General features: G+C 40.0%; 1 protein-coding gene across 4 annotated transcripts in view; it reads right to left on the reverse strand.

Moving 5' to 3' along the window:
* Window positions 1-344: 344 nt before the first annotated feature.
* Window positions 345-24,235, reverse strand: part of CDON (cell adhesion associated, oncogene regulated) — a 99,205-nt gene continuing 75,314 nt past the window's right edge. For 2 of the 4 annotated variants that reach the window (XM_070782782.1, XM_019954837.2), the window contains exons 18-21: window positions 23,184-23,434; window positions 19,927-20,006; window positions 4,339-4,613; window positions 345-3,587 (exon numbers count right to left, since the gene is read on the reverse strand). In XM_070782782.1, the coding sequence (XP_070638883.1) occupies window positions 3,424-3,587; window positions 4,339-4,613; window positions 19,927-20,006; window positions 23,184-23,434 (770 nt within the window). In that variant the 3' untranslated portion in view covers window positions 345-3,423. Of the gene's footprint in view, window positions 3,588-4,338; window positions 4,614-5,851; window positions 9,599-9,692; window positions 9,720-9,813; window positions 9,885-19,926; window positions 20,007-23,183; window positions 23,435-24,235 lie in introns of those variants that run through there. The other 2 variants (XR_002180146.2, XM_019954840.2) reach the window with 2 other exon arrangements.

The following is a 24,235-nucleotide window of genomic DNA, read 5'->3' on the forward strand; positions in this document are numbered from 1 at the left end:
TAACGGTAAAAATAGACAAGGTCTGAGAAGGGATCCCTCTTTCTCACTCTCCTCTGCCCCCATTTCCTTCTGAAGAAATGCTAAGCCCCCTAAGGGGATGTATCTGCTTTGACAGAGCTCCTTGCTGCAGATATTTTCCCAGCCACACATAATGTATTTGTCCTGGATCCTTTTTCTTCAGGGTTGGATCTCTGCAGTCAGATCAGAAAGGATTAATTCACTTGACTCTAAGCTGCGCAGAGGAGGTTTTTAAGGAAGGACACGTCCAAAATATTTCAAAGACATGCACCCATCTCCACCACAAGCTATAAGCAGCTTCACACAGACAGGGAGCATCAGAGAACTGCATCTTCATGAGCTACTCTACATGAAAGCAGCATTCTCTTTTAATAGAAAACCATATCGACCAAATAAAACCTGTCAAAGCTACATCATTTAAAATATATACAATTTCAAACATAATATTACAACTTTAAGGAAAATAAAACATACTTTTCAATATGATACAAAAACATGCATCTGAAAATCACTGCTTTAGGAGAGAGCAAGACAGGTGAAATCCAGTTAGAAGGCTGACTTCTTGGCCGTCCTGTAGCTGGAATGAGACTTGCGTCACGATCAGTTTAGTAATCTGTATCCGTCTTCGCAGACTCTTTTGACAAAAACAAAACTCAGAAAGAAATGCCTTTTGTTTTTAAAGACCACTTCAAAAGGTTTAAAACATTGCCATTTCACTTACATTCTGTACAGCGCCCATCATCAGAGGATCAGTGCATAACCAAAAGAAGAGGGGAGAAAAGGAGCTAGAGAAATGATATAGCAGAAGGGGGAGTTTGATGCTAAAACAAAGACTCACAGAGTTCTAAGAGGAGAAGGGGTGTGAAGAGGTCTGATGGATTACAGGATCACTGTCACGCTGAGAGAAGGTCAAATTTCCGGGGAAGGGGTGGTAGGAAGGGAGGGGGGTCACGGGGAGTAAGGAGGGCTCGGGGGAGACCAGGTAATAAGCTCAGAGCTCTGCCCGCGGGGCACAGGGACAGCCTCTCTAGTTGTGGAGCTAGAGCACTGGAGGAATTCTGCGGCGGGGAGGACCGGGGGCTTACAGAACGGGTTCCATCAGCAGAGTGAACCGCGATGGTTTTGGAAAGCAGTCTGGAAATGCAGGAGCTCAGATTCCCGCTCCAGATAAGTTCAGATTCAGGCTCTGTGGCTCACCCGTGTGATCTGGGGACTTTATCACCTACTTAGTAGCTGTGTCTTAACAGGCAGATTTGAGATAGTAGTAGCAAGCACCAGCAGTCTGGTACATAACAGTAACTCCACAAATGTTAGAGCCATCGCCCATGCTGTCCTGTCCTCTGACTTCCTGGCAAGTAACATTAGGTAGGACTGTTCTGGGTAAATGTGCAGAGCATAAAAGTTCAGAACAACTCATAGTTAGAGAGCACTCATAACTCCTAAACATGAAGGCAATTATATATATATATATATTTATATTTATATATCTCAATATATAAAAGCATTTTTTATAAATAAAATACAATTAAAGGGATAACACTTAAAACAGCGTTACTAATAATATAAATAAAGCAGTCCACAACGAGATTGCCCTACAATTAAAGTCATTTTTCTCTTCCTAGTGGACAAATCCCATATTCAAACTCAATCTTTAAAAGCAGTTTATGACCTAAGGCTCACGCTAATACACCTCTGTTTCCTGAATCAAAATGACTGCTTACAAACACTTACCCCCCAGTTTTCTGAAACTCCCTTTGTGAGTGTAGCACTATAACCTGACTGGCAGACACAGGGTATGTTTTCATATTCCGTGTGCTAGGACTTTGTCCTTTGCTGGCCACAGAAGTAAAGGATGCAGCTAACTCCCTCCAAAGCTAAGTGCATCTAGGCAACAATGAAGAATAAGTCCAGTACACTATAGGTGTGGATGTCTGAAATGGAGAATTTGACTCTGGAGCATCCGTGGTACCTGACTATGGAACTGTATCCACTACATTCTACTCCAAGTAATCCTTGCATAGTGACCCAGCTCACACGGCACATTCCACTAGCGGTTCTATTTCTAAAACATATAGACGTATGTAAGGGAATATGGATGCATTTACACAGGAAGTCGATTAATACAGTATTCTACTCTATTTTACTGCAATTGTTGGGAAACTGTAAAAATATTTTCACTTATGCTAGAATCGCTTGACTCTCCATAAAGAGAATTGTTTTGTTTTTCCCTAAAGGGATGCACAGTCCAAAAAAGGGCAGTGATCCATAAAGCTCGAGTCAAGCCATCAAATACACTGAGTGCTGTGTTGTTTTGTTTCAGACGTGCAGAAGAAAAGCCTTTCAATGGCAGCTGCAAATGTCCTTGTCACTCAGAGGCAGCAATAACTGTGATTTACGAGCTCTGCCAATCAAAGCTATAGGTGCCTGTGACAATGACGACATTCGGGAAAAATGTCAGGAAACTTCAAACCTCCAGATTCTTTTCTGACACTCACATCTTTCAGGTATTGCCCAAGCTGGAACTCAGAAAATACGGATTTTTTTGGGGTGTTGCACCACGATACTTCCTATACTAACAGGAGAGCTTCCGCCAAGATGATCCACCTGGAACCTTCCCTTTCTTCTTAAAATATGGATCTTTCTCTTCTAGTCACCATTTGAAAGTCTTATTTTTCTCTTAGAAACAGTCAAAAAGAGCCCCATGGTAACCATGTTATAAATAAGTGTGATTTTAAATGATACTGGGTTTGAAGGCATTCTTTTTCTCTCTGGTCCTGGCTCCCTTTCTGCCTTCTACAACAACCCAACCAGACCAGCTTAACCTCCGTCATGTCCACAACACTGTGATTACTGCCTAGAAAACTGGACATAACCTGTGCCCACATGCAGACAGCCTATAGGTCAACCCTCACTTCCGTGGAAGGCACTCATCAAATTTACAAGACATCTATTATAAACATCAGGTGTTACAACTGTGGTTGATTTCCAATGTTCTCAGACAGTCTGATAATGCAATAGTGAAAGACAAGCTTTCCATCTGAAAACTCCCAAATGGCCTGTGCAATTCCCTCTTAGCTGAATCAGCCAACAGGTAGGATCCTTGCAGGAGGGGCTCTTACTGTCGCTGAGGCTCTTGGACAACACGGTCTCAGGTGATTGAAACTGTGCCAAACGAGGTTGTTTACTGACGAGGGGGAGGAAGGAAGAGGGAGGGAAACTTTTAAGGCATAAATAACATAAAAGGGCACACATTTTAAGATACATTCATATGACATCACTACCAACAAAAAATAAATAACGCTCTTTCTCTGAATTGAACTAATGTCCTTCACACAGTCCACTCCCAGGGCTGTTTCGTGCAGTTGCTGGCTTGCAGTGGGAACGTGACGGAGCACTGCCGCATCCTCAGGTTTCCTGGGGTTGCTGAAGGACCCCTGGAGGACTGTCTACAGGAGTGCCAGGAGGACACCACAGTGTCTTTTCAGTACAGTCCTTCGAGACAGGTGGCAAAACAAGAGGATTCCAACTTAAAATGTTGTTCTCAGCTTCTGAAGGCACACAGCTGTCTCCTGAAAAACAAAGGTTTGGAAGCACTATGAAATGAGAAAGGCTGATTTTTATCAAAGCAGTCTAAAAACACTACCTTCAGCAATAAAGAAAGAACCATGAGCAAAATTAGAGCCCAGTTATGTTTATGTTTGAATCTGAGGGAGGCAGAGGTTTAAAATAAAGTTTAGCTCTCATGGACAGTGACATGATTCATCTAAGGGTTACAGCAAACCCCTTTAAAGCCCCCAAGTAACCATGGTCAAGAACTACTACAACTCCAGAATCAACTCAGACGAGAAAAGAAGCCTAGGATCACGAAATGCACCCTTCTAGCAAGTCTACTGTTCAGGTACAAAACTGAATCAAAGCCTATTTGGATTTATTTTCCAGAATAGAATAGAATGAACAATCAGAGATGAAGGATGTGTATCACAGAATTTCAGGGACTTCCCTGGCAATCCAGTGATTAAGATTCCCTGTATTGGGACTACAGGTTCGATCCCTGGCTGGGGAACTAAGATCCTACACGCCGTGCAGTGCGGTCAAAAAATTAAAAAACGCCAACAAAAGAACATCCCCAAACACCCCAGAATTTCAAAGAATCCTTTACAGAGTCAACTTTTATTGACATATCCAATACCCCCACGCAATAATCTAAGAAATATGAGTGGATCACAGACAGAACGTTCTGAAAGCATCATCTCTCCTGATATAGTTCTTAGTTAACTGAAGACTATTTAGAAACTTGAGATTTACAATGTCTTGCTGTACCTCTGTGGAACTCTGCTGTATCTTCCACACAATCGGAACTGGCCCCATCTCTACTGTCTTGACAGCAAATCGGCTGAGCAGGTGTTGGTGTCTCATCCTCTTTGATGCCCTCCTCAGGTGGCTGAACGCAGTCGGGGACGGTGGAAGCCAGACACACAGGCATCTTCATATGACCAAAGGGCTTCATTTCCAAACCGTCTTGAGGATAAGGTGCTATCACTGGGACCACAGGAAGGGGGCTGCTGCTGAAAGTGCTGCTGGTTTTGGTGAAACACCTACAAAGGGTAAACCAAAACAGACAGAATTGTGTCTAGAGGCGTCAATAATTAAAATTCACTTACTTTGAAATATTATTTGGTATTTTGTATCCACAGATTCTTAAGGAAGACTGGTGCTCAAAATTAACTAAATGATTCACTATGATTTGAATTAGCAAGATCTCAAAAATTAAAGTGAAATACAAAGGAGAAGGCATCAAAATGCAAACCAGTGAATAATGGAACAGCACACGCTGACTCATCACATGCACCCTTTGCCTCCGTCCACTGTTAGAAGTTGTCTTTCATAATAAACTAGCTCCTGAATATAGCACACAGAAGGAAAAGGCCATTCATGCTGGAAGGAGTGAAGCAGAAAAAGAGGAAAAGGGCAGAAAGCTGAGAAACTTACGGCCACATGAGAGAAATGACCTTATGAAAGCCAACAAAAATACAGTTTTGAAACCAGCGATGTTCCCTTTCACTCTTGGAAGACACACTATAAGAACTAGACTTTCAAAATCCAAGTTTTGTTTATTTTTCAATTTTTTTTTCTTTGCAGAATTAATTGCCAGAATTTATTAGTACTAAACATTCACTTCAATTCTGCCCTACTTTTGTCTCCTGTCTTCATCCAAAATATGTGTTTTCTCTAATTTTTTCTTCCTGTTCTTCAGATTGGATAATCTCTATTGATCTTTTAGTTTATTGACTCTTTCTTCTATTGTCTTCAATCTGATATTAAGCCCAAACGGTAAATTCTCCATTCCAGTTATTTATGCTTTTCGGCTTTGGAACTTCCATTTGATCTTTACAGGTTCTATTTCTAAGATGAAGTTCCCCACGTGAAGCCACAGTGTGTTGTTCATTGAGTCCTTGAGCATATTTGTAACAGGGTCTGTTTCTATTGACAATTTTCTTCCCTTGAGTAAGTATCACTTTTTCCTATTTTTTACATGTAACTTTTTTTTTAAACTGGATTTTTCCCTCTGATTTTCTGGTTGTTCTGTTGACCTCAAACTCCATCTTTCAACACCTTCAGTTTGTGTTCTTAATCCAAGATTGAAGAATGTCCTCAGGCAAAAACCCACAGACAAATGTTACCCATTGTCTTTCAAGGTTAGATGTATTCAGTTCCTGCCTGTTTCTTGTTACTCTACAATACTTTCAGATTGCCCAGATTCCATCATTATTACCTGTGCATGATTAGCTATTCCATCATTAATAGAAACTGGAGACTGGAGACCCAGAAGTAGTTACATATAAAATAAAAATATTTTTTATTTATAAAATTAGGAGTGAGAAAAGTGAAGACATTTTATGTGACTTTGGTCGGGAAGGTTAGGTAGGAAATACACAAGTGTGCTCGAGTTAGGCATGTTAGGGAATAAAGGTAAGAATTCTTTGGACCTCCAGCCTTTTAACATGGGATAGTATGTTTCTGGAACATAAAATCAGGAAAGGGAAGTCCACACAGCTGTCACCAGCATCTCTGTTGGTTCTAGTTACCAGAAATAACAAATGCTAAGCTTGAAGCCTTGGAACCTGAAAGAGAATAAGATATCTGTCAGTAAACCAAATCCTTAATTTAAATACGTTCAACTTTAATTTCAAAGAGAGAAACAGATCGACTGTACACTTAGTAGAATCCAGATACCAGTCATCTGGCATGAAAGCAAAGTATGTCTGTTAGGTATTCATCTGCATAGAGAAACGTGACTGCAGTGTAATCTAATATGACTGTAATCCTAACCTTTAACACCATCAGAAAAAACACACACCTGATTCAAAGAAAATCTGTATTCTGATGCAATTGTTAAGGCAATAAAAAGTAGAGGAAGGACTGATATGGAAGAAAGTGTGTTGGAGTCAGAATCAAAGCACTGGGCTAGCAGACCATGACCCTAGGAGAGCAAGGCATTCCTCAGGGGTCTGCTGGACATTTCATTCAACTCTGAACTTAAACTTTTTCCTGGGATGCTGGGATGCCGACAAAGGTAAACACAGACCTCTTGACATCCATTTAAAAGTGTCCATGTTATCATCTTTTCATGAGTCTCTTCCGCTGTCTCAATACCCAGGGAATCTGAAAACTCTCTTGAATGTATTCAATTCATGAGAAACTACAGAGTCTGAACAGGGTATTCACCTACGATGCGCGGCAATGTCAGGGGGAAATTTTTTGTTTCTTTTTCTGGCCCTGCCATGTGGCTTACAGGATCTTAGGTCCCTGACCAGGGAATGAATCCTGGGCCACGACAGTGCAAAGTGCGGAGTCCTAATCACTGGGTCACCTGGGAACTCCTGGAAAAATCTTTTTGTATTCAAATTACTTCTAGTGAGAATGTACTGAATATTATATCTCTGTATAAAAAAACTTCCTTAGAAGAACCCTTTATTCTAAAAGCATGTGACATGTGAATACCTTCTAAATGTCAGAAACTGTGGTAGACACTGAAAATATAAATATAAATACAACAGGTTCCAGCTCCCAGTCTGGCAGAGGAGAGTGAATAAACAAATGGTTATACTACAGTGTAGTAAGTATAACGTAAGAAGATACAAGACGCTGGGAGCACTCAGCTTTGAGATGGTTAGGGCTGTATGGCTGATGAGAGTAAGGTGCTTTCTGCATTCCAACTAGAGACTAGTGTGTATCCTTCCATGCTCTTTCAGACTCAAGAGTCTTATAATTGAGGAAATTACATTAGATGATAATTAGAGAGGAAGAAAGATTCTGATTTCCAAAAACCAGAAATATCTCTGGTCAAGGGAATCTATATGACTACCATGATTTGTTGAAAATAATTCTTAAAAATTACATTTCTGGCTTCTGGCTATGACTGATTAGTTTATATCAGAACAACTCTCCTGCCAAGAGCAACTAAAAAAAAAAAAAAGATGGAGACATTGGCGTTTAAATCTATTGGAGTCATCAGAGAGCTACCCAGCACTTAAGCGGCTAAGATTCCAGAAGGAAGGTAAATATGAGTTTCAGCAGCACTTGTCCTCACAAGGCATCTGCCCAGCTCAGTGCAGGATGGAACACCGAGGCGTCAAGCATGCAGTGGCGGCTGAGGAACTGAGGAGAACTTCTGGCACTTTCACGGGGCTGGGCAGACAGAAATTAAGAGTTCAGAGTCTGCCAAAGAGAAAAGGCCCAGTAAACACTCCAGGCTTTTAACTGAGACCCTTGAAGGGTTACACTGTGAAAATAACAGTGAAGCGGGAAGAGACAAAGCTTTTACAAAGACCTGAAACTCAGCATTAAATCAGCTCAGTCTCTAAGTGGGTTAAAATGATCTGGTCCTTTCCTAATTGCCTGCCAAAAGCAAACGCAAATACTTTCTGGGGGAAGAAAACATCTTCCAGAGCCTCTGGGAGTTTTTATACGCAATGTCCAGAATTCAATAAAAAAGAATTACCAGGCATTTCCGAAGACAGAAATAAAAGAAAAATAAGTGATGCTCATATTGAGTTAGAAGACAATGACTTTAAAAGAACTGGATGATTATATTCAAGAAAAAAGGTGACAAGATGGAGAATTTTAACAGAGACTGAGCATCTAACAATAATTATTATTTGGAATTTCTAAACTAAATAGAATAACCTAAATGAAGAGCTCAGTTCATGGAGTTAAGTGGAAATTGAGCAGATGACCAGAGGTTTAGTGAACGTGAAGTGTGTTCAGACTGAAGACACAAAAGGATGGACAATATATAAAGAAGCTTAAGAGACATAAGAGGCATACAGAAAGGCTCATATACAGAATGAAATATTACTCAGCCATGAAAAGAAACAAGACGATGTCACGTGCAGCAACACAGATGGACACAGAGACTGTCATATGAGTGAAGTAAGTCAGAGAGAGACAAATATCGTATGTTACTTATATGTGGGATCTAAAAAAAAAAAAGGTACCAATGAACTTACACGCAAAGCAGAAACAGACCCACAGATGTAGAAAACAAGCTTATGGTTACCAAAGGGGAAAGTGACAGGGAGGGAGGGAGAAACTGGGAGACTGGGATGGACATATACACAGTATCATATATAAAATAGGTAACTGATAGGGACCTACTGTATAGCACAGGGAACTCTACTCAGTGCTCTACAGTGACCCAGGGAAAAGAATCTGAAAAGGAGCAGATATATGTATACGTATAGCTGATTCACTTTGCTGCACACCTAAAACTAACACAGCATTGTGAATCAACTACACTCCGATAAAAATCAACTGAAAAAAAGAAAGGTGAGAACAGCAACAAAGATAATGTTGGGACTTGTGAATAAACATTGCAAAAAACCAGAAACTGTATTGTCTTAAAAGATTTTAAATATTTATAGAATTAAACTACATGATGAAAATAAGAAAGCACTGGAGAAGAAACTGCAGTTAAAACGCTCTGAAATATTTTGCTGTTCTAGGAAGTAATAACACTACTAATGCGTGTTAGACTCCAGTTGAGGTCACAATGTCCAGTGTCAAGCACGTAGTAAATGGCGTATCGTAGGACCTCAGCAAAAATGGCGAATGGATACATAATAAACATCGAACATCACACTTTTAAAATAAGCTTTTCTGTAAGCAAGCAAAATTATTATCAAAGAGCAACAACTAAACTAACGGGTCAAGATATCATATAATAGATCACACCGAAAACTAAGACACATAGATTAAAAGTGAGAATGAATCATATACTTACCCCTGAAGATTTTTGTACCACAATAGAAATGATCTCTGTCCTCGTTCATATTGGCTCTGTTGGTTAGCTTTCTTTCTATCTGTTGACTTCAAAGTTATCTGACTTAAATGTCAGTCTTCTGGAGGATGGGCAATGTCTGTCCTTGGTGTCAGAGAAAGCTCTTAGATCAGTGAGACACAGCACAGTCAGGCACTTAATGAAATCCCCAATCATGATGTAAAACAAACAAAATGAGCTTCTGGCTTAATGTCCCATTTCTCTGCAGGAATCTGGAAGTAATACAAAGGTACCTGAAACCTGAAAGACAAAAAAAAAAAAAAAGGATCGGGTCAGAAAGAGACATTTTCATTGAAAGAAGTAAAGTTAAGGTGTAGGAAAAAAATATACTCGCCAGATTTTGAAACACCAGGGCAGTTCCCTAAAAAACAAGATACTGTAAGTTAATAACTGGTTTTCACAGAGCTAACAGGAATGAAATTTCATAATGTTAACACAAAATAATGAAGACTCACCAGATAAGATGCCTTCAATTCTTCTGTTGTCTTTTTCTCCCCCTTTCGTTTCTTTTTTGTCCTGCTCATTTCTTTAAAGCAAAGGATGAGATTTTTAAAGGACCTCTAAGGGCAGTCTAACAGCTTGAGTGTAGAGCACTTTTGCGAACATTTTATTTCACAGATGTTTGATCGCTACACTGGCTACCAGCCTGAGAGCTGTTACAATATGGCAGATGTGGTTCTGATGCTGCCTTCACTGATGAAAACAAGTGCCAAGGCTTCACATTTTCCAAATGAACAAACTAGTTTCCTTCATAGTAGGGAAAAAAAAATACAGCACTGCTGTGATAATGAAGGTGAACGACACGGATGGCACAGGACCAAAGGATGGGGAGGATAGAGGCGCCAGGGCCAATTACTGTGAACAGTATCTAGAGAGCTGATACTGTCGTCTGGTTTTATGAGCTGGGAGTTAACAACTAAATACATATGTTTTAAAAGAAATCACAGATATTTAGCAGGAGAAAAGTACAATTTCCTATTGGATATTCTTTAGCATCTATCTTTCAGGTAAGTGATATAGAAAACCACTTCAGTGCATACTTTTATTCCAAACTTTGAGTCTCAATTATCAGGGTGGTGCTGACAGTAAAATCATCATGTGAGTTAGACTGGTAAAGTGATGATTACCCAAATTTCAGCCTGATAAACCAAACTGGTTTAAAATGTTCTAGTACAGTGAACCCTGATTCATAATTATCAGTAATTAACCACGTAGAGCAGGGCCTCCAACCACCGCGTTCTAATGCCTGATAATCTGCAGTGCAGCTGATGTAATAGCAAGAGAAATAAGGTGCACAACAAACATCATGCACTTGAATCATCCTAAAACCACCTCCCACCTGGGGCCATGGGAAAACTGTCTTCCATGAAACCAGTCCTTGGTGCCAAAAACACTGGGGACCACTGATGTAGAAAGCCGAATATAAGTAATTGAGTCACATTACTTCTAGTTCATTTTTGGATGTCTGCACGGGTCAGCATGAAAATGGCTTTAACCTGGGGGTTACGTGCTAAGATATAAACACAGAGGACATAGTCTATAGAAAAGAAACATGATACCTGTTCTGAATGTAATTAAGCTTGTAACAAGTGAAACAATTCTTTTACTGATGCTTTAATTAAAGCATTTACTGATGCTTTAATTACAATTTCTAAAGCAACCAGATTACTACAAAAATAGTACCTGTATATATGTAAGAGACCCAAATCTACAGGTAGTGAGAGAGAGAGAAAAGGGCAAATGTCTGCACATTTATGACATTATTAACATGCTCTTACAATGCACATCTCACAGTTTAAATGATACAAAGTTTGTATTTTGTATTAAACTATTTTGTATTAAAATAGTTTGTATTTTCTTATCTATCTTAGGCCTCTCAATCTTTCAGTTGCAGTTATTATTGGCTTAAGGTGGAGTGACAGTTTTCAATGGGTTGTCTCTAGCTCAATGAAACGACTTTGTCTAAGTTTGAAAACACTGAGTAATCAGAACTCCGTGCATCTTGCCACATACAAAGATTTGTGCTGCTTTCCAAGAATTCAGGTGGTCTGGGACCTGTTAGTTTATTACTAAGGTATCTTTCAGGAAACAGGAGAGGGCTGTCTGACCAAAGGAGAAGATAGGAGAATGACTATTACAGTGTCATAAAAAATAAAATATTCTTGAAGCAGCCATCTGAATAGCACACACTAAGAAATAAGAGACTGGAATAGTAGCTCAGCATTGTTTAGAAGAATACGTTGCATTAGTATTTGACTAAACATATTTTGGACATTCCAGCAAAACTACATAGCACCTCTGGAATGTTTTGCAGAGAAGTATCCCATTTCTGATTACATAGTTGAATATTTGTTAAGCATGATTATGTACAGAATTTCTGTGATTAGATAATTGTATACATGTTGCCTTAAGTTTCCTCTTCTGATTATCCCTGGAGGGCAGGGACTAACTACCCACGAACCTCTTGGATGGTGATGCTTATTTTCATGAATGTGTTCCATGAATATCTCCTGAAACCGTCTCGTCTTGGTGGCGGTTTGCTTTAATGTTCACCTCACCCTTGCTGTTTCCTCTTGCCACTGTGCCTGTCACTTGGCTGACCTGGCCCTTATCTTGAGGAGGTCATCAGTTACCCTCCAACAGAACCCTGATGACATTCCTCTAGGGCCATGGAGGTCCTCTGTTCTCACCATACACTCTTTGCTACAGGCTGCAGTGACCTGAGCCATGCAGTGGAAGTTTCCTTTTGGGAATTAGTTTATTCGTGGCTGTCACAGAACAGGTGACAATACATGTTGGTGTTAGTCACTCAGCCATCTCCGGCTTCCCTGGTGGCTCAGACGGTAAAGAATCTGCCTGCAATGCAGGAGCTGCAAGTTTGATCCCTGAGTTGGTCTTTTATTTGTAAGACTGGGTGTGTGTGAGAGAGGGAGCGAGCTTGCCACGTTCAGTAATGCATTCCGTCATTTATAGTCACCCAACATGTATTTAAAGGGAGTATTAGTCGCTCAGTCGTGTTCGACTCTTTGCAGTCCCATGGACCATAGCCCACCAGGTTCCTCTAACCACAGGACTCCTTGACAAAAGGATCAGGTCTCCATATCAAAAGTAGAATATAAGTCACTTCCCCCCAAAAGGAAGGTACCAATCAATTAAAGAAATTAGACACAGTTTTTTGAATATTTTTCTTAGCGAATCAGGGAGATTACCATAGATGGTAGAGAATCCAAATCTTGGGCTCTGTGTATTTCCTTCCTTTGGTTTTATGGCTAGTTTGGAAGTAGCTGAGTGGTCAGGGATAGGAGATGGGTTGAATCATAACCAATTAACCTGCTGGAGCAGAGTCTAATTGTCTTTAGATAAGCAGTTGTTTTCATATTTCACAAACCAATTGGGTAAACCAAACCCTCCACCTAAAAGATCTACTATTATAATGGAATGTTTTCATATTCATCTCTACACACTTATGTTTATCTGAGTATATCTGATTCAGTGGGAGGTTTCAAGTTGGTGAAGGAGTACCTTCAAACCCAACAATACTCAGACTTTTAAGGTGATCATTACATAAAAACTTGGAGGTCATTTATAATATCTATGTTTTCTAAAGCACTATTCCCAATAGTTTTATTTCTCCTCTTGACCACCAGCCATGTATAGCTCATACTTTTTTCCCCAGATGGATTATATACATTTTTCCAAGTTGATTTTTACTTGGCAACTTCCTGCCCATTTCCAATCTCTCTAGGACACTTAAAGTTAATTTTTGTTCCTTCCTGATGGGACCGCTCAGTTCATTCATCTGTGAATTTCATCAGTGTCCTCTCTTACAAATTATCAAGACTGATGGTAAACAGAGCAGATTTAATGTCAATCCCTTCCCATTAAACTAGCCAAGCAACTGACAAACCCCATTTAATGACATAACCAGAACTGCACTACTGTTTTCTGAATTGAAGAGAGAAGAGTAGAAAGCTATTGATTTATTTGATTAAAATCTGTTTAACTCTTGCAATGCACAAGGATTTCTCAACTGAGTTGTTCATGCAGGGGGCTGGCTCCCCCAAAGCTACATTAAATATGTTTCTTTCCAGCTGTTCGTAGTGAGTCGTTACATGCAACTCTTAAACCCAAAAAGCATTCAAATGGACTAAACGCAGTGAGCAGGCTGCTGCTGGCTAAGTTGCTTCAGCTGTGTCCGACTCTGTGCGACCCCATAGATGGCAGCCCACCAGGTTCCTCCGTCCCTGGGATTCTCCAGGCAAGAACACTGGAGTGGGTTGCCATTTCCTTCTCCAATGCATGAAAGTGAAAAGTGAAAGTGAAGTTGCCCAGTCGTGTCCTACCCTCAGCGACCCCATGGACTGCAGCCTACCAGGCTCCTCCGTCCATGGGATTTTCCAGGCAAGAGTACTGGAGTGGGTTGTCCTCTACAAATGCTACCAAAGCCCTAGAAGCAAATAAAACTCTAGAATGCTAGCGTGTGCACTCCCCTTTTGTTGTTTGGTTGCCACGTTGTGTTCAACTCTTTGTGACCCATGGACTGCAACAGGCCAGGCTTCCCAGTCCTTCACTATCTCCCAGAGTTTGCTCAAACGCTTATCTGTTGAGTCCACTCCCCTTTGACCTGTTCTCAAATTTTCACGTCAATATGCCAGTTTAAGAAAGGCAAAGTTTTCTATTACTGAAATAGAAAGATGATAAAAGGACCTTAAGGTTAGCAATGACTTGCTTTTTAAAAGGCCACTCCAAGAAGTACATTCGAGTTTAAATCTAAAAAGGCAGTGGGCAGGGGGGGAAGCTAGAGCGGCAAGATACAGGGCAGGTAGATTCCAAGGGGAAAGGCCTTCATCAATTCTTCACTCATCAGTAATCTGTAGAGTAAGAGACCTGCCCTGGGTCAAGGTGAGTTTGATGAGGCACCACTGGGGTTGAAGGGGACGACTCCCAGGTGTGTGAGGGGTGGACGGGCTTACGTGTATTCCCGCAGTGTCTCCTCGTTCAGTGATTACATCCAATTACCTGGACACCATCCTTGACATCTTCCCCTCAGCGGCCTCATATCTTTTAAAAAAAATTGCACCTTCTAAATCTCTCCAAACCACCTACCTCTCTCTGCATCTACTATAGCTATCTTAGTGCACTGTTTCTCATCTGGACTGCTGCCACAGCCATCCAACTGATCCCCTGTATCCTTTCCTGTGCCATCCAACGGAGTCTCCAAACTCTATCCTCCAGAGTGCTCTGTCATGCTAGCTTTCGCTGACTCAACTGTGGCTCCATATGGTCTTAATTCACTCATCTACCTCTGACCCTTTCCCTTACTACGTTCCTGCCACATTAGCCTTCTTTGATTCCATAAGAATTCCAGCATTCTTTTTATAGCTTAAAGTATCTATTACCAATGATTTTAAGATTTTTTTTTTGATGTGGATCATTTTTAAAGTCTTTATTGAATTTGTTGCAATATTGCTTCTGTCTTATGTTTTGGTTTTTTGGCCACGAGGCATGTGGGATCCTAGCTACCCAACCAGGGATCAAACCCACGCCCCTCACTCCCTGCATTGGGAGATGAAGTCTTCACCATTGGTTCACCAGGGCAGTCCCTTTTTATTTACTTATTTATTTTTAGAAATATTTATTTATTTGACTGTGCTGGCTCTCAGTTGGGGCACACAGGATCTTTTAGTATGGCACGTGGAATCTAGTTCCCTGACCAGGGATTGAACCAGGGCCCCCTGCATTGGGAGTGCAGTCTTAACCACTGGACCACCAGGAAGGTCCCAGGATTTCAGTATTCTGCCTTAAAGGTTTTGCATAAATAGTACCTTGCCTTTGCCTGGAAAGCTTTAAACCCATCCCTATTCTCTTTGACCTAATTTTACAAATTCTTCATGTAAGGTGCCACTTGCTTAGTGAAGTCTTTCCTTTCTAATGCATTCTTTATATTGTCTTTAAAGCACCCAGTTTGAATTATTTATTCATTTTTATGATTTATTTATGCCATTTTGAAAAAAGATGTGTCTCCCCATCAAATTATAAGCTCAGTGGGCAAGGACAATGCCCATTTTGTTCACAACTGTAGCCTTGGGACCTAGCTCGGCACCTGGTCCCCAAAAGACTTTCAAAAGAATGTCTGTTGAGTGAATGATGAATGATTGAATCCTCTTTAATTTTCACTCTCCTGATTTTATCACACCCCTTGCCTCATCTCTTTGAAAATATGTCAAGGCAGTAAGCAAAAAAATAATAACAATACGAGAGGATTATGAAAAGAGTGTCTAATTACTTCAAATACTTAAGAAATAAAAGCCTTTAAAAGTTAAATATATAAAAATAATCACGGTCTCCATTAGTATATCCACTGATTTTTAAATTTGTTTTCCTTTCAAACTTTGTTTTATTAGGCAATATGGAATTGGTGGTATTCAAACATTTTTATCCTACAAAAACAGCAATTTCTGTATATATGTGTGTATACATATACACATACTTATGCATTTCCAAATAAATGTCTTATTGATAAAACAAAAATCTCCCCCCTACCACCACCAAATATCTTTAAAATGGTCAACTTTTACATGTAGGTAGAGAACTTCAAAATGTCCAACCCATCTTTAAGTTCTATTACTTTGATACAAATGACTCGTAAATATAGAGATCATTGTCCCAATCTACTCCCTGAACCCGAGACCAGCATTTTCATCTGTCTGCTTGACTTAGACGTTTAACTGGCACTTGAAACTCTAAAAACATCCAACCAATATCATCACCTTCCCTCAATATATCATTTCATTAAGTTTCTTGTTTCTATGACTATCACCGTGGCGACTACCAGGCCATTCACATCTGAAACTCTCTATTCATTTGGACCTTTTCCTAGATTGCTATCAGTGCATTCCAGTCAATGGCTAATCCCCAAAGTTCTAACTCTAGAATCGAACTCAGCTCTCCTTTTCTAGCCTCATTCCTTTCATTAAGCTAAGGCCTTCATTACACAAGTAGTCACAGTGGTCTCCTCCCTCCAATCCCACCACCACTAACCAGCCTAAACACATCTCTGCATCGCTGGCTCCCTTTCTCAAACATCTTCAAAAGAATCACGATGCCACTAAGCCCAGCATGTCTCAACATTTAACCCATGTCCCCCACTTTTTGATTAAGGCAAAAATCTCATATCTCTCCTATGTTTTATATTACAGAAACAATGGGAACTTTTCCTATTCCTTAAATATAACACAATGAGATTCAATGTGCTTCTTCAAACTCTGCTCACCATACTTCAAGCTCTGACTGTGACTCCCTCTTATTAACTGCTACCTCTCTGGAGGGAGGCCTACTATGTGGTGGGCACTCAATAAATGTTGATTAAATGAACTACTAAACCCTGACAGTAAGGATCATCCATGATATAAACTCAGTCTGGTTTTCCAGTTTTATGATCTGCGATGGGCTTCCCAGGTGGCTTAATGGCAAAAGAATCTGCCTGCTAATTCAGGAGACACAGGAGACTCAGGTTTGATCCCTGGAGGAGGAAATGGCAACCCACTCCAGCCTGAAAAATTCCATGGACAGAGGAGCCTGGCTGGCTACAGTCCACGGGGTCGCAAAGGGTTGGACATGACCGAGCACGAGTACTGCACTTTATCGAGAGGTTGAACTTCGCCCCTGATGTGGAGCATGTGCTTAGTTGCTCAGTCGATCTGACTCTTTGTGACCCCATGGACTGTATCCCACCAGGCTCCTTTGTCCATGGGGATTCTCCAGCAAGAATACTGCAGTGGGTTGTCATACCCTCCTCCAGGGGATCTTCCCAACCCAGAGATCGAACCCAGGTCTCCTGCAATGCAGGGGGATTCTTTAGAGGCTCATAAAATGAGTTAGGGGTTCATGAGTACTCACTACTTGGCTACTCCAGCCAAATTATGCCAGTGGTTCTCAAAGCATGATCCCACAAACAGACATAAGCACCCCTGGAATGCACTAGAAAAGCAAATTCTCAGTCCCCACCTTAGATCTACTGAGTCAGAAACTCTAGAAATAGAGCTTCATAATTTGGTTTTTACAAGTGCTCCAAGCAACTCTAGAGCACGCTAAAGCTTGATAACTACTGAACTAGACTATTTACCCTCGTGTAAGTGTTATCTTTCCTCCTTCCATGACTTGATTCCTTCTGCCTGGAAACTCCAATGCCTGGCTAGTACTCAATAAATGTTCATTTTGCCTGAACAGCCAAAAACTCTAAGATGCCCCCTTGATACACTCATATAGCTGAACTGACATTATGCTTCTTTTTGTGTACATACCCTTTTCAGTTGGCATGAGGAAATGCAAGCTTATTCTTAGCAATAATGTCAATATTTTAGAAGTGCAAATTGTCTAAAATTGTGCATATTTGGGGGAATAAAAGATATATCACCTACTTCTCAGTATTTGAAGCTTATTACAAATTTTGCCATCTTGAGGATCTTGAGAGGAGATGCCTGTTTTTAATTACAATGTTAAAAAGAATCAGAAACCTTTAGATTTAATGATTCCAATTTTGCAGAGTTGAAGATAGGTACTTTTTGATGTTAATCTGTGTCAGAATCACATAAGTGTTCCAAGAAGCCAGGTGAGCCACTTGGCTAACCTCGGAGCCCAGGCAGGAAACTGAAGGTTTGCCCTAAAACGGTAGATTCTGAGATAGGAAGAATATTTGGGCCAGGGAGAAACTGATGCTGGCTTTCTAAGGCTGCAGAGAATTCATCTGTGTTTCCAGATAAAAGTAAAACCCCAAACATGAAATACAAGAGGTCGCTAACTTGAAAATCAACAGAAATATTGATTGGCTTAAAGGAGAAAACCATGTATAATAAAACCCCAAAGACCACACACACACACACACACACACACACACACAAGCTCACATAAACAAAAATGGCAGTGAACACAAGATGGCAGAAGCCTTTCAGATTCTTTTAAGGAAATGGGATATATTTCTGGTACTAGGATATGATACCTCATTATAAAGATGATTAGCAGCAAATTACCAAAAGCTATAATCAGAGTACATTGTGAGCAATTTTACACTATCTAGGACAACTCACTGTTTTTCAGATAAGGAACAGCCTCAGAAAGACTACTTAACTTTCCCAAGAGCATAGATTTAATCAGCGGCATTGATTTCTTCTTGGACCTGAGGTCTTCTTGCTACGTCATTCTAATGTCTGGGTTGAATCGTATTTGCTGCTGGCCACAGAAGCCACTGAGAATGTGTTTTAATTAAATCCATCTGATTACTCACCGGGCGTATGAACTATCTTAACCGATTCTTTAGCATGTTCCTAACAAGTTGTGATAAAGCCTTTGACAAACTCTGGACAAAAATGTGGCTTTACTGGTACAAGCATCTTAAAGTTTAGTTAAGGTCATACAGCATTTTAAAATATGACAAGCAAATCTTGGTACACAAAACAGGCAGATGGCTTTTGCTAATACAGAAACCCTAAAATGGGTTAAGCAAATGATGAAAAACAAATCTCTAGGAAGCTTTATTGCTTTTGCTTGGCAACTCTCAAAACACAAGATGAAACAATGTAATTTTAATTCAATGGCTGACTGGATCCTTCTTTAAGTTCTGGCTTTGATAGCTCCCAGATGCAACTTTTAATTTCATAATTCATTTTTAAAATATAGGTCAAATCCCATTTCACTAGTGAAATATCCAAACTCTAGTCCAATACTCCAGGTATTTTATGTACTAACTGTAATATGATTTCTAAATTGCAGAGTTTTAGAGCTGAGAAGGACTTTTGAGACCATGTAATCAAACACCATCATCGTGTAAAAGAAAGAACTGAGATTTCCGACAGTTGTAACTTTAGTACAACGAAATATCTGATAATCCTTCAGGATTAATATATAAAGAAGCAGCATGAAAGCTTTCTGACTATTCTGTCAGAAATTAAACGTATATGTCACTCTACATATTCCTATCTTGTTTGAAATATTATGAGCACATATAATCCTTAATTTAAAAAACCCAGAAATTAAAAGAAAGCAAGCTTGTGCTACTTAATTATTAATTATCTTAAGGTCTTAAGAATTTTTTTAAAAAATTGAACAACCTGATAAGAAAATTTCGGCAATGTTACCATGAAAAAACATTACCACACACACAGGGTTTTTCCCCCCGACATTCAAACAGGCTGTCATCTACAATAAAGAGTAGAAAGTATCACACAGCACAGAGAAGTCTATTGAAAATAGAATATGTGAGAAGAGATAAAGTCGATCTAAAGAGAAAGACACTGATTTAAAGGTTTCAAAAAGATCAAACCTTCTAATAGAATCTCAGTGAGAAATACAGCCTTTATATTGTCAATATATCGAAAGAAACCAAAGCACGAAGCTTTAACAATTGTAAAGCTGGGGCAACAACTGAGTAACAGCCTTAAACCTAAGACTCCATACTCTGAGATTTATACATAACTTAGGTAAAAAACTGCAAGAACTTTCTCTGCTGAACACAGAATAACAAACGGAGTTACACACCCCTATTCACAACTTGCAAATACACACCAGCATACCTATTGTTGTTCCGACAGTTTCGACAGTTGATGCATTCCATCGGGTCAGCCGGAGGTACTGCTGTGTACAGGCCGCCACCCTTGTCAGGAAGGAAGTGGAGGGAAAAGGAAAAAAGAGAGTGCTGAAGGTGTCACAGACTAGAAATCAGATCATCTCTACAGTTAAACAAAGCCACATCAACAACAAATGGTTACGTGGTATATGTTAACCATCTCCTTGAACCATGTTATCTTTATCACCATTTACCTATATTCACACAGGGGTTGTGCACAATACTAAAACTGTTCTCCCCAAACTCAACCACCATGGGTTTTTGCATGCATGTTTGTACTGGAAAGAGGGAAATAAATGAAGGGAGAAGGTTAGTCATTTCCCTTCAGGGTTTCAAATCTAATGGGCCCAAAATACACTATACGTTATAAGCTCCTATTCATTTTCACTTTCCTAGCAGTCATGGAAAATTTTTATGGGATGCTAGCTGGAGAAACAGGGTGGAAATCTGTTTGAATGATGTCACAAGATAAACCCATCTTCATTTTCCTGTAATTATTTCGATTAGGTTGTTCACTTGACTCCATGAAGTCTTAAAACATGTTATACTTTTCCAGATGGAGTAGATTCTCAGCCAGCGATGACTTGGAGGGGAGTATTAATGTTGTGCTGTTGCTTTTGGCGGAAACTGCCCAGCAATTAAGAAAAATGCCCAGATTAACACATACCTCACTGTAAAATGTTCACTTGACATACACAATGGCAAGACTTCTTCAAAACGGGTTAAGACTTGAATCAGCCTCATGGTCAGAGTCAAAATTCTGCTTTCAGAAGCAAAACAGCAGAGCTGAATTTGATAAGGGTGGAGGAGGCTGTTGCACTGCTCCCCAAGCCCAGAACAGGCCCTCAAGGTTAGGAAAAGGTCAGGCAATTGTTTTTCCCAGAATACTTTCCATTTCCATTCATCTCATAACAACAGCCAGAATCTAAGCAAACCAAAAGTACTGAAAATTTCTTTGCAACATTCCTGATCCAACTAGCAACAGGAGCTTTTGAGAAAACAGAGAGAGAAAGAATATGCCTATGCTATATTCAGTCCAGGAGGATAAACTCCAAAGCTGTAGAAAAACCTGAAGTTAAGAACCTACAGGATAGCGTATTTATTGGACTCACCAAACATATTAAAGTTAATTCAATCATTTTATGATCAAAAGCGTTTTAAAAATGTCCACATATCCAGAAGAGTAAGAAAATGAATGAGCTAAGATCACAGAGGATAACATGTAAAACTGCACACTTACTGGGGCAGCTATTATTTAAATAGCAACTCATTGTTCAAAAAACACAAAGTACTGTGTTCAAATACTAAAGCAAACATCAGACTTATTTTTTTTTCTTATGGAAACAGCATGTGCTATTCAAAATGCTCTCTCCTTCAATTTCTTGGACAATGTTAGTAGTTTGGATTAGGAATGGTGACAAAAAAAAGTTTAGAAAGTCTGAATATAAGCCATGTCTTTCCATACAAAATAATGAAATCATTATTCACTTTTGGTAATGATGTACTAAAGCAAATTAAATATTTTTTCTACAACATACGAAAGCTAGGTCACAGGAAAGCCATTAGATTTCTAGCTTTAAGATACAAATATATATCATAGTTTTGGTCTCCAAAGGTAAGATTTTAATAAATCTTTACTACTGTTCAAGATTTTTTAAAAAATCTCTATAAACATCTTCATTTCTAGCACATTATAGGTTATGACAGATTTATCTGTAATTGAAACAATGACAAAAATGTAAATGAGTGTTTAATTTGATCAACTAAACATTTTATTTATGTGATTGAAAATAAAGTAGCTGACTATCCAAGCAATGTAATAAATCAAGCTTCCTGGTGCAGAGAATCTCTTAAACCAGTACAAATCTAAAATACATTAGTCATTCTATTCCCATTTCAAAAATGAAAGTATATCAGCTGGTTGAAAGTGAAAGTGTTAGTCACTCAGTCGTGTCAGACTCTTTGTGACCCCACGGACTATAGCCCGCCAGGCTCCTCCGTCCATGGGATTCTCCAGGCAAGAATACTGGAATGGGCTGCCTTTTCCTTCTCCAAGGGATCTTCCCAACCCAGGGATAGAGCCCGGGTCTCTTACACTGCACTGAGATAAAGTAGTACTAAAGCTTTATCTCTCCTTGTGGGAAGTGAACACTAATCTTATAAAATATAAAAATCTTACAGCCAACCACAAAACACACATGGGCAAAACAGATCAAGAAAACCTCACAGGAGGTCAGAAGTGACAATCCGGTGGTACCCAGCCATGCTGTGTACGGCCCAAGCAAGGCTTTCTTCTAAAAGTGGAATTAGTTGCCAACATGTAAAAAATCTAGATTTCACCTGGATTTACAGATGTGAAAATTCAGAAGACCTGGCCACACAAGGTGTGTGGACAACAGACGCTGAACCTGGGCTGCTTCTTTTTTTTTTTTAATTTTATCTATTCATTTTTTGGCTACGCTGGGTCTTCATTGCTACAAGGGCTTTTCCCTAGTTGCAGCAAACGAGCGGGGGCTACTCTGTAGTTGCAATGTGTGGGCTTTCACTGCAGTGACTTCTCTTGTTGCACAGCATGGGCTCTAGGCTGCGTGGGCTCAGCAGTTGCAGCTCCCAGGCTCTGGAGCACAGGCTCAACAGTTGTGGCCCAGGGGCTTAGTTGCTCTGCAGCACGTGGATCTTCCCAGATCAGTGATTGAACCTGTGTCTCCTGCATTGGCAGGGCGATTCTCTACCACTGAGCCACCAGAAAAGCCCCCCAGGGCTGCTGTTACATGGCTCTCCCATACCTTCGCTACTTCCGTCTCATCCCCAACTTGTTTCACTCAATTTCAGGATCTGCCTGAGTCCTCTAAGCGTATAAGCTTTTAGACTTTGCTCTAAATAAATCAAATTTAAACTATGTGGCTTGGTCCATGGCCAATAGTATTTCCACTTCATCTCAAGAATAACTTCCAGTCTGTTTATAATTGGCCCTGCATTTTCAGTGCTAAATAACTCTAGATACAATTCAGATTGATGAATACAACTACTGCTTGATAATAGAAAGCTTCCAAAGATGTCTGGATCAAGGGGCTACCGGTGCCACAGGCTACACCAGTGACCCTGTGAGGTTTCTTTATTGGGAAAAGCACGTGTGCTGACCATGTTCTCGCACCCTGACATCGTGGGGCACAGGGGGCTTTTATTTATAAGTAGGTCTCTTACATTCACTAGACGACGAGGATGTTCAAAATCCACGCGTGTTCTGGTTAGAGAGCTCACGTGCCCGGAGTAGAGCCCTCCGTTTAAGCTCCCGCTGACTCCATTGGGGACTTTATGGTGCAGATGCGAGCAGCCATTGCTGAAGCTTCCATGAACACTTCCGTTTATCCGGTTTGTGCCGGGCAGAGTGGTGTATTCCACCATCTGCCCGTTGACATCTGACCCTTGGTAGAGATAGCCTGGTGGGTCGTATTCTGTTGAGAGAGAACAAAAAAAGCAAACAAACAGAAAGGGTAAGGGACTGAAAGAGACAATTCTTCTTGTTCGGGAAGTTTTATTAATTAAATTCCTAATAAACTACAACTGTACTAAAATACACTCTTAAAAAGTGTTCACTTACAGCTTCTTTGTGAGATTTGCTTTAATCAAGTTATTACTGTTATTTCCTTAACGGTGTAGAGGCAGCCAGGAACTATGAGTTAGTTATGACTCTTCTAATGGGAAGAGAAATCAACCAGAGAGAAATTGCTCAAAAGAGAATGAATAAATTGTGCAAGTTGCAACTATCAAAGTACCGGCAACACTAAGAAAATGTGTTTAAATTCCCCGATGCTTCAAAGTGCTGAAAGAAATTGTATGGAACACCAGCAAAAGGCTAACTTTAGGTAGAATATTTCAAAAAGCAATAAACACCACTTAAGTAAAAGGATGGGATTGGGGAAACATTCACTATTCATACAGGTCCTTGGTTATTACAGCCAAGTTGGAAATTGTGGGGCATGAAAGGCTAATTATTCCCTTTCCTTACATTAAAAGTTTTTCCATAGCTGCCTCAAATATCTGATTTCCAGAAGCACACCTACCAGATATATTTAGAAAACGTGAAATGTTCTTTAGAATGTATATTATCTAAACTGCACAGGATTTGTTGTCAGAGTTTTGATCAGTTCTTCAAAGGTACTGGAGGACAGTGCCAAGACTGGAGGAACCGTCCCTCCTCCTGTTAAGCTGTGTTAACAGCACGTGTGTTCCCGTCAGTGCTTCTCTTCTTCACT

The sequence above is a fragment of the Bos indicus genome, chromosome 29 (assembly GCF_029378745.1).
Source record: "Bos indicus isolate NIAB-ARS_2022 breed Sahiwal x Tharparkar chromosome 29, NIAB-ARS_B.indTharparkar_mat_pri_1.0, whole genome shotgun sequence".
NCBI classification, from domain to species: domain Eukaryota; kingdom Metazoa; phylum Chordata; class Mammalia; order Artiodactyla; family Bovidae; genus Bos; species Bos indicus.